Source organism: Triticum aestivum, chromosome 7A, assembly GCF_018294505.1.
Source record: "Triticum aestivum cultivar Chinese Spring chromosome 7A, IWGSC CS RefSeq v2.1, whole genome shotgun sequence".
Classification (NCBI taxonomy): Eukaryota; Viridiplantae; Streptophyta; class Magnoliopsida; order Poales; family Poaceae; genus Triticum; species Triticum aestivum.
Genome location: NC_057812.1, coordinates 633,264,568 through 633,284,373, shown reverse-complemented (window position 1 = coordinate 633,284,373; position 19,806 = coordinate 633,264,568). Strand labels below are relative to the sequence as shown.

Below are 19,806 nucleotides of genomic sequence, written 5' to 3'. Positions count from 1 at the left end.
CCAGTATGACAGGCTCGAAGCCTAAGGTCCCCACAGTGGCTTCAGAATTAAAGAAGACAAGGGCTGCCGAGGCTGAAGCCAGAAAGAGGAAACATCCTGAAGCTTCTGATGTCGCTCACTCCAAGAAGAAGCGCAAAACCAAGAAAGATCGGGCTACTCCCACAGAGCCCCTTATTGTTGAGCCCATCTCGGTTGCTCGTCCTGCCTCTTCGCATCAAGAACGACGGATGGTAATTCATGAGTCTGCTTCCACAGAGGCTCCTGAAGCTGAAGACATTCCAGCAGTTGACCCCATCGCCGCTGAAGACATTGGTCACCATGACAATGTTGAAGATGATGAAGTCCTTTCTCAGATCGAGCACCAATTGGTATCATCGCCTGTGCTTACGCACAGCAAACTCATCAGCATTGGTCGTCCTCTGACGCCAACTGCTCAGGATGCATCGTGGGCTGATCACCCACAGAGACAAGACACTCCAAGCTCTCCCCAACCGCAAGCTACCCCAACAGTGCAAGATGATGATGACTTTGTGGCCCAGTACACTCCATCTCCACAAGCATCGCCCGCATTATGCAGGCTTCGCAAAGGACCAAGGCCCCAAGTCACTCCCACAATGCACGTGTCTGAACCCGAAGCCAAAATGGCTGAAGACATTCCGGCTGCATCAGCCGATGAAGAAGAAGATGAAGAAGAAGCCCCAAGAGACACAAGAGTTGCTACACCCCCGTCTCACCAAGATGTTGTTCTCGAGGAGAACGTGACCGATCCTCCAGCTTCTGAAGTGAAGGTTAACAACCCTGAAGTAACCACCAACATCACTGCTGACGCCAATGACGTTGTCATAGTTGACGCCAATATGGATCCGGAAGCCAATGAGGCACCAGAAGCCAATGAGGCACCAGAAGTCAATGCTGCAACACCTAAAGTCAATGCTGCAGTACCTGAGGTCCAAGTACCTGAAGCACATGTGGCCCCTGAAGACAATGCCAATGCCCCTGTTCCCCCTCCAAGACCTCACACAATGGAGCTGGCATTTGATCGTGGTCAGCCAGTTATGGTTCGATTGCCCATTCTGACTCCTCCGCCTGCTGCTGGTCCACAATTTGAGTATCACGTCAAGCACAGGCCTCAAGTCCAAAAGCCCAAGCCAAGCACTACAAGAAATATGTCAACTTGTGACCTTGACTATTGGTCACTGAATGGTCATTATTTTCCATTTGTGACCTTTTTGTGACCAAAAACAGATGGCCAAAAGCTGGCAGTCGTAAACTTGAATTAACGACCTTCTCTGTGAGAAGGTCATAGACGTTTACGACCAAAATATGTCTATTGTTTTGTTTTGGTCACTAGCAGCCTCCTCAGGCCATGTAGGCATCCGACGTGGTAATCTGATGTGGCACAAAAATCAGCCCGGTCCAATTCGGTGTTTAGATGGGCCGAGCCCATCAATTCGGCCTCTTTAATATTTATTTTTCCTATTAAATTTTCCAAGCTACATGGGTTGGCCCAGAAATTCAGCCTTTTTGCAATCCATTTCAAATTTGGGCCTCACGATTTTCACAGTGCATTTAATTTTGGGGCCTTGGCCTCTTTGCGATCCATTCTTTTTGGGCTGTAGCCATTTCCACCAGTTTTTCATTTGGTCCAATAGACATTTCGGCCAATTTTTAATTTGGGCCATGCCTCTTTGTTTCAAATACAATTTACAGCACGGACATAGAATCAACCCAAATTCAATACCAATACATTCTCTTTTTGACCACTTTCAATCCAAGAATACATTTCAAGTAAACATAGAATAATATTCCAACGATTTGTACATATATCCTAGCATTTGAACAATAAGTTCGGCAAGCAAATATACACCAAATTCTCAGCAAGATCAACAATACATCCAAATTCCCAGAAAATACGACATTACAACAAACATATAAAGCAAGTCGTTGACTTGGACTTCCAGCTTCTTCAAAAAAAATCAGCACGTAACTCCTATAGATGAGAAGAAAAGCCACATGTTCAGTCTCGATATGGGTAATATATGCTAAAAATAAATGCAAGAACCGTGCAAAAGCCCTAGGTTTTACTATCATTTGGACACCCAGATTGGCGATCCTTACCTAATGTGTGCAAGTCCAAACAAATTAATAAGCAATCCATTTTATAGAGCAAATGATATGCCCCCTTTTATCTAAAACTGTAATGTATGCTAGTGACAGAACAAGGGGTAAGACTGTTATGATATGCCAGATTGCTAGCAACAGTGCTTACATGCATCTTCATATTTCAAAAGGTAGCATGCATCACATCAAAAAATTGTAAGCATTGAACCTACATCATATCTACAGTAACATCACCAATCAGGTTGCATGTGTATGCTAGAAATCTCTCCCTAATAATAAAGCACGGATTGAGTTCATCGGGTTCACCGTCACGCCCTTTTTACGAAAAAGTCCTTGTACTTTTTGGTATTCAACCCGCACTCCCATCACTGCTATCCATAAGTCAACGTACCGGTTCGTTTTCCTGTTAGTCACATACCCTCGCCTGTCCCCAATTCAGGCCGCATAGTCGCCCGCTGCCGGATGGCCCCGTCAATGCTGCTCCGCCCCGAGCACCGTCGATGGCCCCGTCGCCTGCTCAGGCACGCCCTCTTCATCCCCCTCCCCCCATCATCCCCCAACGCCCCGAGCTTCCCTCGTCGCGTCGCAGACCACCTCCTCCTCCCGATGCACCGGCCGCGCGCGGCCACGTCTCGCCCGGCTGCACACTCGCACGTCTCCTAGCTCGGGTCCGGCGAGCGGCGCTGGCATCCATGGCGAACTGCCACGGGTGCGGCCAATCCGAGCTCCTAGGTTAGTGCAATAAAAAAAGAATCCACGCACTACACGACCCCGTCCTCCAATACACCACCTGCTCCCAGCCATCTCGCACCGCCGCCCGCTTCAGCTCCTGCTCGTCGATCGCCACCGTGTGGAGCTACCTTCCTAGTGCGCCGCTCCGCCTGCGTACACCGGTAGGCTTTCAACCACTGCCACACGCCACTTCGCCTCCCCCTGCCCATCACCTCCCACACAATCGTCTCGAATCGCAGGAGCGGCCTCTTATCTCTGTGTGTGTGTACTGGTGGTCACGGCTGATGCTGCTTCTCCTCTCCATCAGGTTCTCTCTCTCTCTCCCTCTCTCTCTCTCTCATGGATTGGCAACTGCATTCTTCCAAATAAATGTGTGCTTCTGTTCTTGATATGCCGCATTGCCGCCCACCATATGTTTGATGTTATGCATATGAGGAGTTGAACATAATATTTTTTTTCAGGTTTTTCTTTGGTGTATTAGGCAACCTTGTGTAATTTGTTTCAATAGTGAACAGTCCAATGTATCTAGGAAAATTAAGTTATGGAGAGTGGTTCATGATGTTGCCTTGCATATTTTTTGTCTAACAAACTGGATGCTTAAATGGATATAAACATTGAGTAGGTGCTGAAATATTTTGCTAATAATAGTTTCCAAATTGCTTTTTAGCAGAACTACTACAAAATTAAGTTATGGAGTATTTGCAGCTTTTAATTATGTGTACCTCAAATGGATTTGTTGTCCAGGACATGTTATTATGTTTAGGGGATTTAGTCCAGGCCCTCCACTGGCTCAAGACCAAGTGGCTCTCTGCTCCTCAACGCCCCACAACTGAGCGCCCAATCCAGGAAAACAACCCCGTTGCGCTGCCGCTCCCCATCTCTCTGTGTCGTCCCGAGATGGTCCGGCTGGGTGCCGCCCCGGTGGCCGAGCGTGTGCTGTCCACGAAAGCCAGCTCCTCCACCCAGACCCTTCTCTACTACGACGGCAAGGACACTGCTTCGTCGGAACTGATCGTGACGACCACGCGCAATCCAATTGGGAGGTATTTATAAGCACCAATGTATCCTTGGTTTAATTCCCATATCTTGAATTACTTTGATCAAATGCAAGGACTACATATAAAGTAATTGGGTTTGGCCTTTGTGAGGAATGCTATAGCAACACTTCAAACCTCCCATGCCGCTTTCATCAGCAGCATAGAACTCGATAATACATCACTGTAGGATGCATTCATGAGATTCCAATGGATACCCACGGGAGGTCCACAATAGCTGATTGTAGAAGAATTTGATGTATCTAGCGAAGTTAATTCTGGGAGCAAATCTTGAATATTGCAGGGGTCGATTTAAATGAATGTAGTGTGCTAACATGGTGCATCGCTGGAGATGTATTCAGTCCACAAGATAGGTGCATGTTCTTTCTGCTAATCATGACATTCTGGAATTCAAGCTTTTCTGTTTGTGCTCAACTGCGCAGTTGCTCTATACTAGATATAAGGTGGTTACTTTCCCCAATGATAGAGGATCTTTGTTTCAAACTCATGAATGTGTTCCCCACAATAGGAAGAATGTAATATTGCTTAGCATGTCTCCTTGAAGTACATGCATCCTAGATTGCCATACAATATATAATGGCTTTGGTGTTAGTTTAGAGTACAGTTTTCCCTTCTCAAGAAATTTCAACACTGAAGATAGAGTCTATGTTAATTGTGATACATGGCATTTGAAGTAGTAATTCCACTCAAAGTTTAGATTATACTTAGTTAAGTGTGGGTTCAAAATTCCATCTGTATCTTCGTATAAGAATTCATGTTTTTGTTTCTGCACAACACAAGTCCATATGACTTGATTTATCGATATGGACTATGATTGATGCACTTACATGTATTCTCGACATTTTTTCAGAAAACCAGATGATCGAGGTGAGAAAAAATGTGTGTTGCTTTTATCCAGGAAAACTGACACTCGGATGCACATGCCAAAATCACCATTGATTTATTGCATGTTTAACAGCATAGAAAGAAGAAGAATTGCTACACCGGAACCTGGGCCATGCGGTGATTGGTTTTTTAGTTGCGCGGCTGTTTCCATGCTGTTCATCTGAGGTAAAATTTAAAATCATGCATTGCTTCTCCTTACTATATGTCGGTGCTTGCATAGTTTAATCTATTTGGCGTATACACAGCTCTTCTTGGTGATCGTGTTTTTCATGTTGTGTGTCGATGTGTATCACAAGCTAACAGGCAGACATAGATAAATTGTATATTATGATTGTATAACGATTGGTTTTGGTAAAAGCTCATGTGTTATATGTTTTGGCGGGTTTTGGTAAAACCACTTTTGAATTTCAGAGATATATGTTTGGTGCTTGCTCCACAATATGTATGTTGCTCCAGCTCATGCATTTGTTTGATCTGACCATGGTGCGTGGCATACAGGTACGGTGCAACTTTGTATCGTGTTGTTAGCCCGTGGCCTCTACAATTTAAGGTAATCTATGCGACTTAAGATGATGCATCCATGAATTAAACATGGATCTTAGATTAATTAACCTTGCAATATGAAATCTAAATATAGCCAATGAAATCTATATGACATTTCTCATGAAGAGGATACACATTGTTCATTGTTTGTTGTTTGTTCATAACACACACTAAATATCAGATTATCTTCATTATATCGCTAATCCTTCTGCCCTCTCTATTCGCATAATGCCTAGGTTCTGAATATATTATATGTTTGACAGTTTAGCATATACATATTCATATATTCTTCTATTAATTCTAATTGAATGTATACTGCTTTCTTAACTTCTATTAAAAATAAGGAATTTTTCATGTTTTTCAGAAAAGCCAAAAAATGATTGACAAACTATTCCATGCAAAACTGCTCTTCCATCTGATGAAGATTTGATTGTACAAAAAGTAATAATCAGTTTTACCTTATTATTATTGATGTTTAATAAAATCGGATATATAAAATGGTGCACAATGGAATATGAAGCTGGTTGTTTCTCTTTTTTTGCCCGGTGCAACGCACTGGCTCTTTTGCTAGTCAAGAATCAAAAGGACTTCAGCTTGTTTCGAATATCTTGCCTTTGTTGCTCCCAGTTCAGTAAAGAAATAGTCGAGCAGTGAGCGCTTCGCCTCATGGACTTGGCAGTGCACAATAGATTTCAGAATGGAGGATAAATAGAATACCTGGAAAAGAACAATAAAGAGCTATACAGTTAAGTAAGCATCCTTGGCTGTTCAAATAAGTGGAGAGAACAATAAAAAGCTACACAGCCTAGAATTTCTGTTAAGAAACAGTAACTTGATGTAAAGTCGCTTGAAAATAGAAAACACCTTACAAGCTTGTGAAGCTTACCATGATTTCAAAAGAATGGGTTATCTAATCTTTTATGCCATCCTCCCAAAATTTGGCTAGATGATTCTGCAACTGTAGTTGTACCCAGCTGCTCAAAATATAAACATATAGATGAGTGCTTCACACATGTCACCAGAGGTAAATAGCAATACAAATAAATGAATGAACAGGGGCATATTCTACAGCAAGATGAACCAACAGAGTTATATCTTGTAGCCTACAACAATCAAGTTAGAAATCACATCCATTTTCTAATTAACCAGCACCTAAATGTATACATGCACTACTTCAGGAAATTTATGACTAGGAGATGTATTAATAGCAGATTACGAACTAATGTACTTGTACTTGATCTAGTTGAATAAATGCAGATTAAGTTCCAGGTACAGCCAGCTCCAACGTATGCTACTAGCTATTGACAGAAAAACATAGAGAGAGGGGGGAGGAGATCCAGTGACAGTATGACTACAGCAGGCGACCCCGAGGGAAGATCTGGCGCCCCGTGGATTGGTCAACCCCAGGATCTCACGCGCGCCTCCATTGCCGAGGCCGTCCATCTCGCCCGCGAGCTTGATGGTCCAGGCCCCCACGATGACCAAGTCATGATCCATGCGGAGCTCCACCTCCTGCACGGCTGATCCATGCTCCAGTGGAGGCTTGGGCTCCACTCTCAAATCCGGCGACGCCCATAGAAAGATAGTGTAAGCTCTGCTAACAAGAAAAGAAACTTAGGAAAGTCAAACTGGTATAAATCAAATTCAGAAGAGAGTTTACACTATACCTAGCATAGCAAATGAGGATGGCCAAAGATGAATAAGTTTTTTTAGGAACTATGGACAGTGGGGGAAAGCCCCCACTGACTTTAAATTAGCAAGATTGTAGAGTGAAAGCTGAATAAGTTACGTGGCTCGAATGGTCGGCATCCCTCGGATCTCATAGCTACCGCACATCACGGATGAACTATAGCAAACTAGTTATATCCACAGGCCACATGTACAAAGAATATACTAAAATGGCTTGAAGCTAAAACTAATCAACCATTCATCTTCGGTACTGCAATTTTTTATTATGCAGTACAAAGATTATTATGCAGAATCTAAAATTGGCCACAGCCTTAAAGGTTATTATGCAGCATCTAAAATTAGCCAACTCTACAAAACAGTGGAGGAAGCATAGGTCTGAACCCAAACAAATTTACATCATCTAATACACTATATTCCTCCCATTAAAAAACTAATATTTCAGTAGAGAGAGTTAAATCAGTTCATCATGAACTAGCTTCCAACAACATAATATAGGTGAACCCACTAAACTGATGCAAACTTTATGGAAAATTCCCAGAATTCTGAAGTTGCAACATTTCAAACAGAACTCAAACTGAAACAACTCTTCTGCATTTGATTAGTTCCCGTGTTCTATCAAAGCACATAATTTCCATCTTCTGCACTAAAATGAGTATCATGGGATGGGAGGCGTACTATCTTCTTTTTTGCATACTTCAGTGTAATTAGTTATAAAGAGGTAATTGGCTGAACATTTCTTAGTCAGAAACAACAGATTGGCTGTTGCAACAAGGCGCATCAGTCTAACAAGAACATAGCTGAAAATGTAACACTAAACCAATAATCCAGAGATACATGCTGATGGCTAGCTTGTACCACATTAGCAAAGTTGTTTCACATTCTGTCATAAGGTAAGCTATATACTATCGAACAGAAGGTGTGCCCCAAAGCCTAATTTGACAGCAATAAACAGTTGCAGGTGTATCTAACTCAATAGATAAGCTACAGAAAACAGTTGCAGGTTTATCAGCGCACACAGCAACGAGATGCTTTTGTCGAATGCCTAGGGAAACTATGCATACGAGCATCAATCTGCTGATTTTCCACACAGATGGTTATGATCAGCAAACAAGGTCTCAAGCTAAGCATTGTTGTATCCAAAGGACGCAACTATGAATGACATCACGGAGATCATGACCGTGTCACCATCCGATCCAATTGGCATTGCCTCTTTCAGGATGCCAAACCAAATCAGAAGGCGTAAAAGTAGCGAAATGCGCAGACAAAGATCAGCATCTGTCTTTGGAGGATCAGGAAAAATTGCAGCTTCATGTTCATGCTTGCTAGTATGTATCAAGAGAAACCCTGAACCTGAAAGCTCAGGCTGCTGCTTATTTTGTTACTATGTGGTAAGTACTACTAAGATCAAAATGCATTCAAGGGAGCATAAAAGACATCCCCATTTGAAGCATGTACAGTCTACAGAGATACTAACAGGTGAACAGACAGCCCCTAGAAATTGGCTAACTACTTATACTGTATAATATGCAGTCTACAAAGATACTAACTACTTCTACTGTATAATCACAGTCTACAGTCACTAAATAAATCAAAGGTGTATGATGGAAATACAACAAAATAGTCCAGTTAACTTGTCGATTAAGAGACTAATGAAACCAGTCACTCTAAGCATACTAGAGCTTCAAAACTCAAGCACAGAGAGCGTGAGGGTGAGAGAGGAGAGGAGAGGAACCACCACCTATGCGGGAACCATGGAGCGAGCGAGGGAGCTGGTTCTGGCAGCCAATCGTGTTTGGTTCGGCCATGAGCAACAAGGATGGTGTGCGCTGCGGCTAGGATTGGGCGCCGGTGGTGTCCGATGCGCACACCTGCGTGAGGACGGAAAATAAAATCACGTGAGGGGGGGAGGGGAGGGGAGGGAGGGGAAGAAGAGAAAATCGAAGATGGGCGAGAGAGTACCTGGAGGAGCGTCGTCGGGGCGTGGTAGGCGCGGCATCCCGAGCACGGGATGGCGTCGGCAGGGAGCACGCAGCCGTCTGGTGACGCGGCCGGGCAGACAAGATGCGTCGGCGTCCCGTGACGGAGGTCCATGGCGTGTGCACGCGGGCAGCCCTCCTCACTTCACGTGTGCGCCTCCGGCGAGGCACAGGCCGGCGTGCTGGATCTGGGATCTGGCCGCCGCATGTGATGTTGGGCCTGGGTGCTACTGGGGGTTGGGGGAGAAGGGGAGGTGGAGAGGGTGGGGCGTCGGCCATGTGGGAGGGGAGGGAGCGGATGCCGGCGGCGATGCGTAAGGTCGTCGGCGAGTTGGGTGGCGGCGCCGAGGTGGGTGGGTGGGAGGGGAGGAAGGAATGAACCGGGGAGGCGGTCTGGTTTGGGAAATCGGGAACGGCGCGCGGGAGGCGTGGAGGGAGGAGGAACGGGTGGAGCAGGAGGGCGTGGGGAGGCCATGGACGACGGCGAGCTCCGCTGGAGGGAGGTGGCGGCGGCGATCTCTCTCTCGATCTGGAGGGAGCTGGAGGAAGGAAGGAGGCGGGGGGTGGATGCAAAATGACCACGAGGACAGAGCTAGGGTTGGTGTGGAAGGGTTGATAACTGCCGTTGGATCCTCGAGCATCCGACGGTGTATGATCCATGATCCGTGTGATATGCCCATGGACCAATTAGAAGGCAGCAAACAATTTAAACACCTCATGACCATTTAAATTGATCGCAATCAAAGATAAGTTTTTCAGAAAAAAAAACCATTTTTCATTTTTTTAGTGCTCAAATTGAGTTTTTTTGTAAAAGACCTACCAAATATTTGTTCAAATGATCTCATATTATACACAGGGGTGCATTTTGTAATGGCAAACAGTGTTGCCTACGGGAGTTTTCATTCTCTTTGCATGGAAAATTCATTTTCCATTTTTCGAGTGCCCGAAATGAGGTTTTTTGTGAAGGAACTACCAAATAATTGTTGTAAAAATGGACCAAATCAATTTTATAAAACACTATGCCATGTTTAATGCACAATTAACACAATGGTTGGGTGTCAAAGGCTTTGATCCATCTCTGGTGAAAAAGACAAATTTCCACTGATTCAGTAGGAAGCGGGTCAAATTTGAACTGCAGCTACCTCGTAGTTTGCTCTTTATTTTTTCAAAAAATCATTTCTAGATACATAAGTATCTATTTAATCAGACAAACATCAAAAGTTTTCCAAGATTCAACCACTATCTAGGAACGGTCAAACCCGTCGTTTTGACCGCATTTTGAAACGGGCATAAAAAATTCAAAAAAATCAAAAATTTGGAAAACCTTCGCATTGTGTTATTATTTGTGACCAAGTTTCCAGGAAAAATACTAAACTTGTAATACGGCAATTATTTTAAAAAAGTGTTCTCAGAAATGAGCTATTATGCGTGAAGATTCATGGCTTTCAAGCCAAATGATCAATCTTATGGCCATATTCATGGCATAGTTTGTTCAAATGATCTCATATTATGCACAAGGGTGCATATTGAAATGAAAAACAATGTTGCCTAAGGGACTTTTTATTTTCTTTGCATGGAAAATTCATTTTTCATTTTCCGAGTGCCCGAATTGAGTTCTTTTTGTGAAGGACCTACCATATATTTGTTGCAAAATTGGACCAAATCATTTTTATAAAATATTAGGCCATATTTAATTCATAATTGACAAAATGGTTTGGTGTCAAAAGTTTTGATCCACCACTTGTGAAAAAGACAAATTTCTGCCGATTCAGTAGGAAGCGGATCAATTTTGAACTACATCTACCTTATTATTTGCTCTTTATTTTTTCCAAAAATCATTTCTAGTTACATAAGTATCTATTTAATCATAAATACATGGTTTGGTGGCGATATGTCGAGGTTTGGATGTGGCCCAGGGCCCCAACTCCAAAGCGCGTAAACTCGCATGCCCGTCGCATGGTCACCGCGTGACCTTGGCATTGACATGCGTTCTGGGAGGCCTAGGCATGTCTAGTGGGTTGGGAACTCCCCAAGTAGGTGCTAGGAAGAAAATTACAACAGAAGAATCTCACAAGGAGACTAACATATGCTCAAAGATGAATTAGCAGCCAAGTGTTTGATTAGCGGTACGGGAAATGCACATGGCCAATGGGCGTGAGTTTTGGCTGAGGATGATCATATACTAAGGAGAATGTCTTCACAAATTTTTAGCTCAAAAGGAGGATCCTAGGTGGTACTTGCTTTGCAAAGTACCACGCTGGACAAAAATATGAATGTTGAAGCTAGGCTCAAAATAATGAATGGATTGAGCTAAAATTTGGTGGAGGATGGTTATTTAGGCATAGGAAAGCATTGTAGAAAATTGATACCATTTGGACATGCCAAAGTAGTACTTCCTTCACAATGCTCTTCTATGGACAGAAACTTGGGAAAACTAGTGAGAGAGATTGGATGAATGAAATAAGCTAAAAATTGGTGTAGGTAAGTTACATAGGTATGGTCATGTGCTGGTAAATTTTCAGATCATTTGGCTAAGCCTAGATAGTACTTACTTCACAAAGCTTCTCTCGAGGTAGAAACTTTAGAAATTTCTTGAGAAAGATTTACTAGGAAAATTGAGCTGAATATTATCATGTGGCAATGATTTGGGTATGGAAGAGTGCCCGAAAAGTTTGAGGGTAATAGGAGGGGTCTATATAACACTTGCTTTGCAGCATGCCAATTTGGCCATAAAATATAAATTGAACCTGGGCACACATAGATGATTTGACTGAGCTGCAATTTGGAGGAGGGTGATAATTTGGGCATATGAAGGAACTGTATAAATTTCATGTCATTTCGATATATAAAAAAGGTACTTCCTTCACAATGCTTCTAGGTGGACAAAAACTTTGGAAATTTGCTGAGGAAGATTTGCTAGGAAAATGGAGCTGAATTTTGTCATGCGTAATGATTTGGATAGGAAAGAGTGCCCAAAAAATCCGAGGGAAATCAAGAATATATAAATAGAACTTCCTTCATAAAGTGCTGTTGTGAACAGAATAGGAAAATGAATATTGTTGAATTAGTTTTGAACTAGGCAAGGAAGGATTTTTACATATTTGATGAAGATGTGACCCAAAGAATATATGAGATTTGTTTGGGAATTTTGGGAATGACAGAAATATAGGTTGCTTCACAACCTAGGGCAAAAACTGCCACATGGACATGACACATAGGCAAAACTGATGAGGTGGCGCCTAGTCATAGCAACCCACCATAATTTACAAGGTTATGACCATCTATATTGGTAATGATCAGCTAGAAATAAGGCAGCAGACCAGTGCTATCTGCTTTATGACCATTTCGTGTAAGAAAATTACGACCTTTCTGATCAAAATGGTCGTTATAGTTTAGGGTTTGGAGCCCCCCAAACAGCTTTTGACCAATTTGTCTGAAATGATCATAGATCTATGACCAATTCTTTCAGGATCACTGACAGAAGGTCACTAGTTGACATATTTCTTGTAGTGAAGACTTCCACGTTTCCCAGGCACTGCCACTTCACCTGGGGTCTTCAATGCGAATGGCTTCATGGCACATAATACCTTCTTCAACAGCTCCAAGAACCCTTATACCAGACCGCGCATTTCCTCAGATTGGTTCTGGAGCTATCAGCAGCGTAGCTACTATTCATGTGTCCTATACAATCAAGGGCGCATATTTCCACATATGTGCCTCGACTCTGAAGCTATAGCTGGTCTGCCCTGCCTCGAAGAAGCATTGGACTGTTTTAGAGATGCTGGTCTGTTGTAGTTCATCACTGACAAGGAGCACTGGAATGAAGAATTGCTGCTTCAATTCTATGCCACTCTTCATATTCGAGGCTACAACAGGGATCCGAAGACTTGGGTCCTTGAGTGGATGACAGGCAATGTCCATCATGAAGCTAAAGCTCTTGATATCATTGAGCTCACAGGCCTGCACACTCCTGGTGAATACTATGAACCAGGTTGTCAACAACAACAAAATGCCTTGGAAAGCATCTTTCAGAAGCCAGAACCCAACATGAGTCAAATGCTGAGCATGATGAAGCCTCTGCCTCACGACGCTGAATACCCATCTGAGTTCTTTGTTGAAGACCTAGAGTACCTGCCTCACACCATTTACCACATCATCAGGAAGACTCTATGGCCTGTCAAAGGACACTCATCTGCAGCGAAGCTTGAAGGAGCAATGAAGACTTTGGTTTTCTATATCTTCAATGGCATCAGCTTCAATGCTCAAGACTTCTTCATCAGGCAGTTGGCTGCGTCTGGCTCCGACATCTTTGGGTTGAAATTCTATGCTCCATAGGTCATGCGTTTGATCAAGCGTCACTCAGCCTTCCACTATCAGCCGTTTGGACACAATCATCTTATATTCTTGCCCGAGGTTGATCTGTCAGTTGAAGCCATTTACCCAGAGCCTGCTAAGGATCCCATTTATCTTCACAATGCTAATCACCAAAGCTTCACCCAGCCCATTGAAGGAATTCCAGCAATGTCTCATGTTTATCCCCTTGCTGGAAACACACATGCCCCTCGTTCTCAAACTGATGCCACTGGTAGCACCATTGCGCAAAGGCCTCAAAGAAAATCTTGTGTCCTCAATGACCGAGAGTTTCTCGTCGCGCTGCATCAGAAACAGGACAAACATCACGACTGGCTTAAGCGTCAGATGCAAAGCCTCTTGGTGGATGTCAACCGCATTCGCAATCTTGCCACCAAGAATGCCTTTGTCACTCATGAAACCTGTCGGAGGTCGCGGAAGAATTTGACCCTACTGAGTGTTGAAGCTGATCTGCACGACGATGGCTTCACCGAACGCTTCAAGTTTGACTCAACTCCTCTCAGGAATGCTCACTTGTATCGGACTCCCTCACTTGAAGACTCTGAATACTCGTCCTCAGCTACGACCGTCAATGCTAGAGTCATCGATGACCAAGATGATGCAACTTCACCTCCTCCAACTTTAGTGCTTGACGACACTGCACCAAGTTCCTCTGCACCACCGGATCTCACCGACGACCCTGCTGCCTCGCCTGCACCTCATGGGAACGAGTAGGCGCTCTATGTCTTCAAACCTTTTTGGTCCTCACTAACAAAATGGGGAGAAGCATATGAGTTGATAGTCTTCAAGCGGGTCCATATGGATGGTTGATTTACTTTTTGCTACTTTTGCCAAGTGCTTACAACTCTCGTTTTCGATACATTTGGTTCTTTGAGTTGTAACACTTAAACTCGATGGTCGTCTGCTACTTATTTGCTATTATGTGATGCGATGATAAATTCCGCATGTGCGACGATATATTCTGCACTTAGATCATTTTGCAGACGTCCATTTTTCATTATGCATGTCATTATCTTCACATACTTTTCTTGCATGATGAATTGTCATCATAAGTTGAAGAGGATCGCCACAAGTACAACCTGCCATGTGCATTTGCATACCAAAAGCAAATTACTTTTATGCACATCTTCAGGGGGAGCCTTTGCCACTTATGATGACAATCCCCTATCCTTTACAATTTCACATATTTTATTCCCCGTTGAAAACTTCAACTAGTTTGTCATCGATCACCAAAAAGGGGGAGATTGTAAGTGCATCTAGTGCCACCCCTAGTTGGTTTTGGAGTATTGACGACAAACCTAGTTGAGGGACTAATGTGTTTGTGAGAATTGCAGGATAATATAGGTAGAAGTCCCTCATTGATTCGGTTTTCCTACCAGAGATGACCCCTAAAAATGTAAGAAGACATTGAAGTCAAAGGTGGTATGTGAAGACATTCACATTGAAGACTATGACAAGAGAAGACATCGCATGAAGACTATGGAGCGCGAAGACATAGTTATTTCGTTGTTCTTTTTCTTCTTTGTTGAGTCATAGGAACCACAATACTGTTAAGTGGGGTCCAAGTGAACCAGTCAGAATGACTGAAGTGATGCTTAACCAAAATCCTATGTCTTTGAGTGAAGACTATGAGAGCAAATCTTGTCAAGAGTTGGATAAGTCATCTTTGCTTGTAGCTCAAGTAAAGTTGCCGTGTGTGTTTGAAATCTGACCGTTGGAACACGTGTCAGTTCCTTAGTGACCAAGGGTCATTTCGGACAAATCAGGTCGGGTTGCCTAGTGGCTATAAATAGCCCACTAAAGGAAATATGCCCTAGAGGCAATAATAAAGTTATTATTTATTTCCTTATATCATGATAAATGTTTATTATTCATGCTAGAATTGTATTAACCGAAAACATAATACATGTGTGAATACATAGACAAAGAGAGTGTCACTAGTATGCCTCTACTTGACTAGCTCGTTAATCAAAGATGGTTATGTTTCCTAAACATGGACAAAGAGTTGTTATTTGATTAACGGGATCACATCATTAGTTGAATGATCTGATTGACATGACCCATTCAATTAGCTTAGCACCCGATCGTTTAGTATGTTGCTATTGCTTTCTTCATGACTTATACATGTTCCTATGACCATGAGATTATGCAATTCCCGTTTGCCGGAGGAACACTTTGTGTGCTACCAAACGTCACAACGTAAGTGGGTGATTATAAAGGAGCTCTACAGGTGTCTCCAAAGGTACATGTTGGGTTGGCGTATTTTGAGATTAGGATTTGTCACTCCGAATGTCGGAGAGGTATCTCTGGGCCCTCTCGGTAATGCACATCACTTAAGCCTTGCAAGCATTGCAACTAATGAGTTAGTTGCAGGATGATGTATTACGGAACGAGTAAAGAGACTTCCGGTAACGAGATTGAACTAGGTATTGGATACCAACGATCGAATCTCAGGCAAGTAACATACTGATGATAAAGGGAACAACGTATGTTGTTATGCGGTCTGACCGATAAAGATCTTCATAGAATATGTAGGAGCCAATATGGGCATCCAGGTCCCGCTATTGGTTATTGACCGGAGACGTGTCTCGGTCATGTCTACATCGTTCTCGAACCATAGGGTCTGCACGCTTAAGGTTTCGATGACAGTTATATTATGAGTTTATGAGTTTTGATGTACCGAAGGAGTTCGGAGTCCCGGATGAGATCGGGGACATGACGAGGAGTCTCGAAATGGTCGAGACGTAAAGATTGATATATTGGACGACTATATTCGGACATCGGAAAGGTTCCGAGTGATTCGGGTATTTTTCGGAGTACCGGGGAGTTACGGGAATACGGGGGGGGGGGAGTATTGGGCCTTATTGGGCCATACGGGAAAGAGAGAGGGGCTGCCTAGGGCAGGCCGCACGCCCCCCCAAGGCCTAGTCCGAATTGGACTAGCGGGAGGGGCTGCGCCCCCTCCTTCCTTCCCTTCTCCCTTCCCCTTCCTTGTCTCCTACTCCTACTACATGGAAGGACTCCTAGTTGGACTAGGAAAGGGGAAATCCTACTCCCGGTGGGAGTAGGACTCCCCTAGGGCGCGCCATAGAGAGGGCCGGCCCTCCCCTCCTCCACTCCTTTATATACGGGGGCAGGGGGCACCCCATAGACACACAAGTTGATCTTCGTGATCGTTCCTTAGCCGTGTGCGGTGCCCCCCTCCACCATATTCCACCTCGGTCATATTGTAGCAGTGCTTAGGTGAAGCCCTGTGACGGTTGAACATCAAGATCGTCACCACACCGTCGTGCTGACGAAACTCCTCCCCGAAGCTTTGCTGGATCGGAGCCCGGGGAGCGTCATCGAGCTGAACGTGTGCCAAGAACTCAGAGGTACCGGAGTAATGGTGCTTGGATCGGTTGGACCGGGAAGACGTACGACTACTTCCTCTATGTTGCATCAACACTTCTGCTTCGGTCTACGAGGGTACGTAGATAACACCCTCCCCTCTCGTTGCTATGCATCACCATGATCTTGCGTGTGCGTAGGAATTTTTTTGAAATTACTACGTTACCCAACAGTGATATCAGAGCCTAGGTTTTATGTGTTGATGTTATATGCACGAGTAGAACACAATTGAGTTGTGGGCGATATAAGTCATACTGCTTACCAGCATGTCATACTTTGGTTCGGCGGTATTGTTGGATGAAGCGCCCGGACCGACATTACGCGTACGCTTACGCGAGACTGGTTCTACCGCCGTGCTTTGCACACAGGTGGCTGGCGGGTGTCAGTTTATCCAACTTTAGTTGAACCGAGTGTGGCTACGCCCGGTCCTTGCGAAGGTTAAAACAACACCAACTTGACAAACTATCGTTGTGGTTTTGATGCGTAGGGAAGAACGGTTCTTGCTCAGCCCGTAGCAGCCACGTAAAAACTTGCAACAACAAAGTAGAGGATGTCTAACTTGTTTTTGCAGGGCATGTTGTGATGTGATATGGTCAAGACGTGATGAGATATAAGTTGTTGTATAAGATGATCATGTTTTGTTGAAGTTATCAGCAACTGGCACAAGCCTTATGGTTGTCTCTTTATTGCATAAAGATGCAAGCGTCAAATAATTGCTTTACTTTATCGCTATGCGATAGCAATAGTTGCAAGAGCAATAGTTGGTGAGACGTCCACGTGACGACACAATTATATAGATCAAGATGATGGAGATCATGGTGTCATGCCGGTGACGATAGAGATCATGAAGGTACTTTGGAGATGGAGATCAAAGGCACAAGATGATCATGGCCATATCATGTCACATATTTTGATTGCATGTGATGTTTATCTTTTATACATCTTATTTTGCTTGGTTCGACGGTAGCTTTATAAGATGATCTCTCACTAAATTATCATAGTAAAAGTGTTCTCCCTGAGTATGCGCCATTGCGAAAGTTCTTCGTGCTGAGACACCACGTGATGATCGGGTGTGATAGGCTCTACGTTCAAATACAACGGGTGCAAAACAGTTGCACACGCGGAATACTCAGGTTTAACTTGACGAGCCTAGCATATAACAGATATGGCCTCGGAAAACGGAGACCGAAAGGTCGAGCATGAATCATATAGTAGATATGATCAACATAGTGATGTTCACCATTGAAAGCTACTCCATTTCACGTGATGATCGGTTATGGTTTAGTTGATTTGGATCACGTGATCACTTAGAGGATTCAAGGGATGTCTATCTAAGTGGGAGTTCTTAAGTAATATGATTAATTGAACTTAAATTTATCATGAACTTAGTCCTGGTAGTATTAGCATATCTATGTTGTAGGTCAATAGCTCGCGTTGTTGCTTCCCTATATTTATTTTTGATATGTTCCTAGAGAAAATTGTGTTGAAAGATGTTAGTAGCAATGATGCGGATTGGATCCGTGATCTGAGGTTTATCCTCATTGCTGCACAGAAGAATTATGTCCTTGATGCACCGCTAGGTGACAGACCTATTGCTGGAGCAGATGCAGACGTTATGAATGTTTGGCTAGCTCAATGTGATGACTACTTTATAGTTTAGTGCACCATGCTTAACGTCTTAGAATCGGGACTTCAAAGACGTTTTGAACGTCATGGACCATATGAGATGTTCCAGGAGTTGAAGTTAATATTTCAAGCAAATACCCGAGTTGAGAGATATAAAGTCTCCAACAAGTTCTATAGCTACAAGATGGAGGAGAATCGCTCAAGCAGTGAGCATGTGCTCAGATTGTCTGGGTACTACAATCGCTTGAATCAAGTGGGAGTTAATCTTCCAGATAAGATAGTGATTGAAAAAATTCTCTAGTCACCATCACCAAGTTAGTAGAACTTCGTGATGAACTATAGTATGCAAAGGATGACGAAAACGACTCCCGAGCTTTTCATGATGATGAAATCAATGAAGGTAGAAATCAAGAAAGAGCATCAAGTGTTGATGGTTGACAAGATCACTAGTTTCAAGAAAAGGGCAAAGAGAAAAGGGGGAATTTCAAGAAGAACAGCAAGCAAGTTGCTGCTCAAGTGAAGAAGCCCAAGTCTGGTCCTAAGCCTGAGACTAAGTGCTTCTACTGCAAAGGGACTGGTCACTGGAAGCAGAACTGTCCCAAGTATTTGGCGGATAAGAAGGATGGCAAAGTGAACAAAAGTATATTTGATATACATGTTATTGATGTGTACTTTACTAGTGTTTATAGCAACCCCTCAGTATTTGATACTGGATCAGTTGCTAAGAGTAGTAACTCGAAACAGGAGTTGCAGAATAAACAGAGACTAGTTAAGGGTGAAGTGACGATGTGTGTTGGAAGTAGTTCCAAGATTGATATGATCATCATCACACACTCCCCTATACTTTCGGGATTAGTGTTGAACCTAAATAAGTGTTATTTGGTTTTTGCGTTGAGCATGAATATGATTTGATCATGTTTATTGCAATACGGTTATTCATTAAAGTCAGAGAATAATTGTTGTTCTGTTTACATGAATAAAACCTTCGATGGTCATACACCCAATGAAACAAGTTCGTTGGATCTTGATCGTAGTGATACACATATTCATAATATTGAAACCAAAAGATGCAAAGTTAATAATGATAGTGCAACTTATTTGTGGCACTGCCGTTTAAGTCATATTGGTGTAAAGCGCATGAAGAAACTCCATGCTGATGGGCTTTTGGAATCACTTGATTATGAATCACTTGATGCTTGCGGACCATGCCTTATGGGCAAGATGACTAAAACGCCATTCTCCGGAACAATAAAGCAAGCAAACAGATTTGTTGGAAATCATACATACTGATGTATGTGGTTCGATGAATATTAAGGCTTGCATCAGGTATCATTATTTTCTGACCTTCACAGATGATTTGAGCAGATATGGGGATATCTACTTGATGAAACATAAGTCTGAAACATTTGAACAGTTCA

General features: G+C 43.2%; 1 protein-coding gene across 1 annotated transcript; it reads left to right on the top strand.

Annotated features, from left to right (window-relative positions):
- Window positions 1-2,613: 2,613 nt before the first annotated feature.
- LOC123154844 (uncharacterized) lies at window positions 2,614-5,028 on the top strand. Its single transcript, XM_044573469.1, has 4 exons — window positions 2,614-3,160; window positions 3,598-3,896; window positions 4,759-4,775; window positions 4,867-5,028. Exons 2-4 carry the CDS (start codon window positions 3,601-3,603, stop codon window positions 4,869-4,871), a joined length of 318 nt encoding a protein of 105 aa, XP_044429404.1. The 5' UTR covers window positions 2,614-3,160; window positions 3,598-3,600; the 3' UTR covers window positions 4,872-5,028.
- The last annotated feature ends 14,778 nt before the right edge of the window (window positions 5,029-19,806 follow it).

Bases quoted from the DNA above. Each gene is read 5' to 3' on its own strand.
- LOC123154844 (XM_044573469.1), top strand. From the start codon at position 3,601: ATGTTATTATGTTTAGGGGATTTAGTCCAGGCCCTCCACTGGCTCAAG.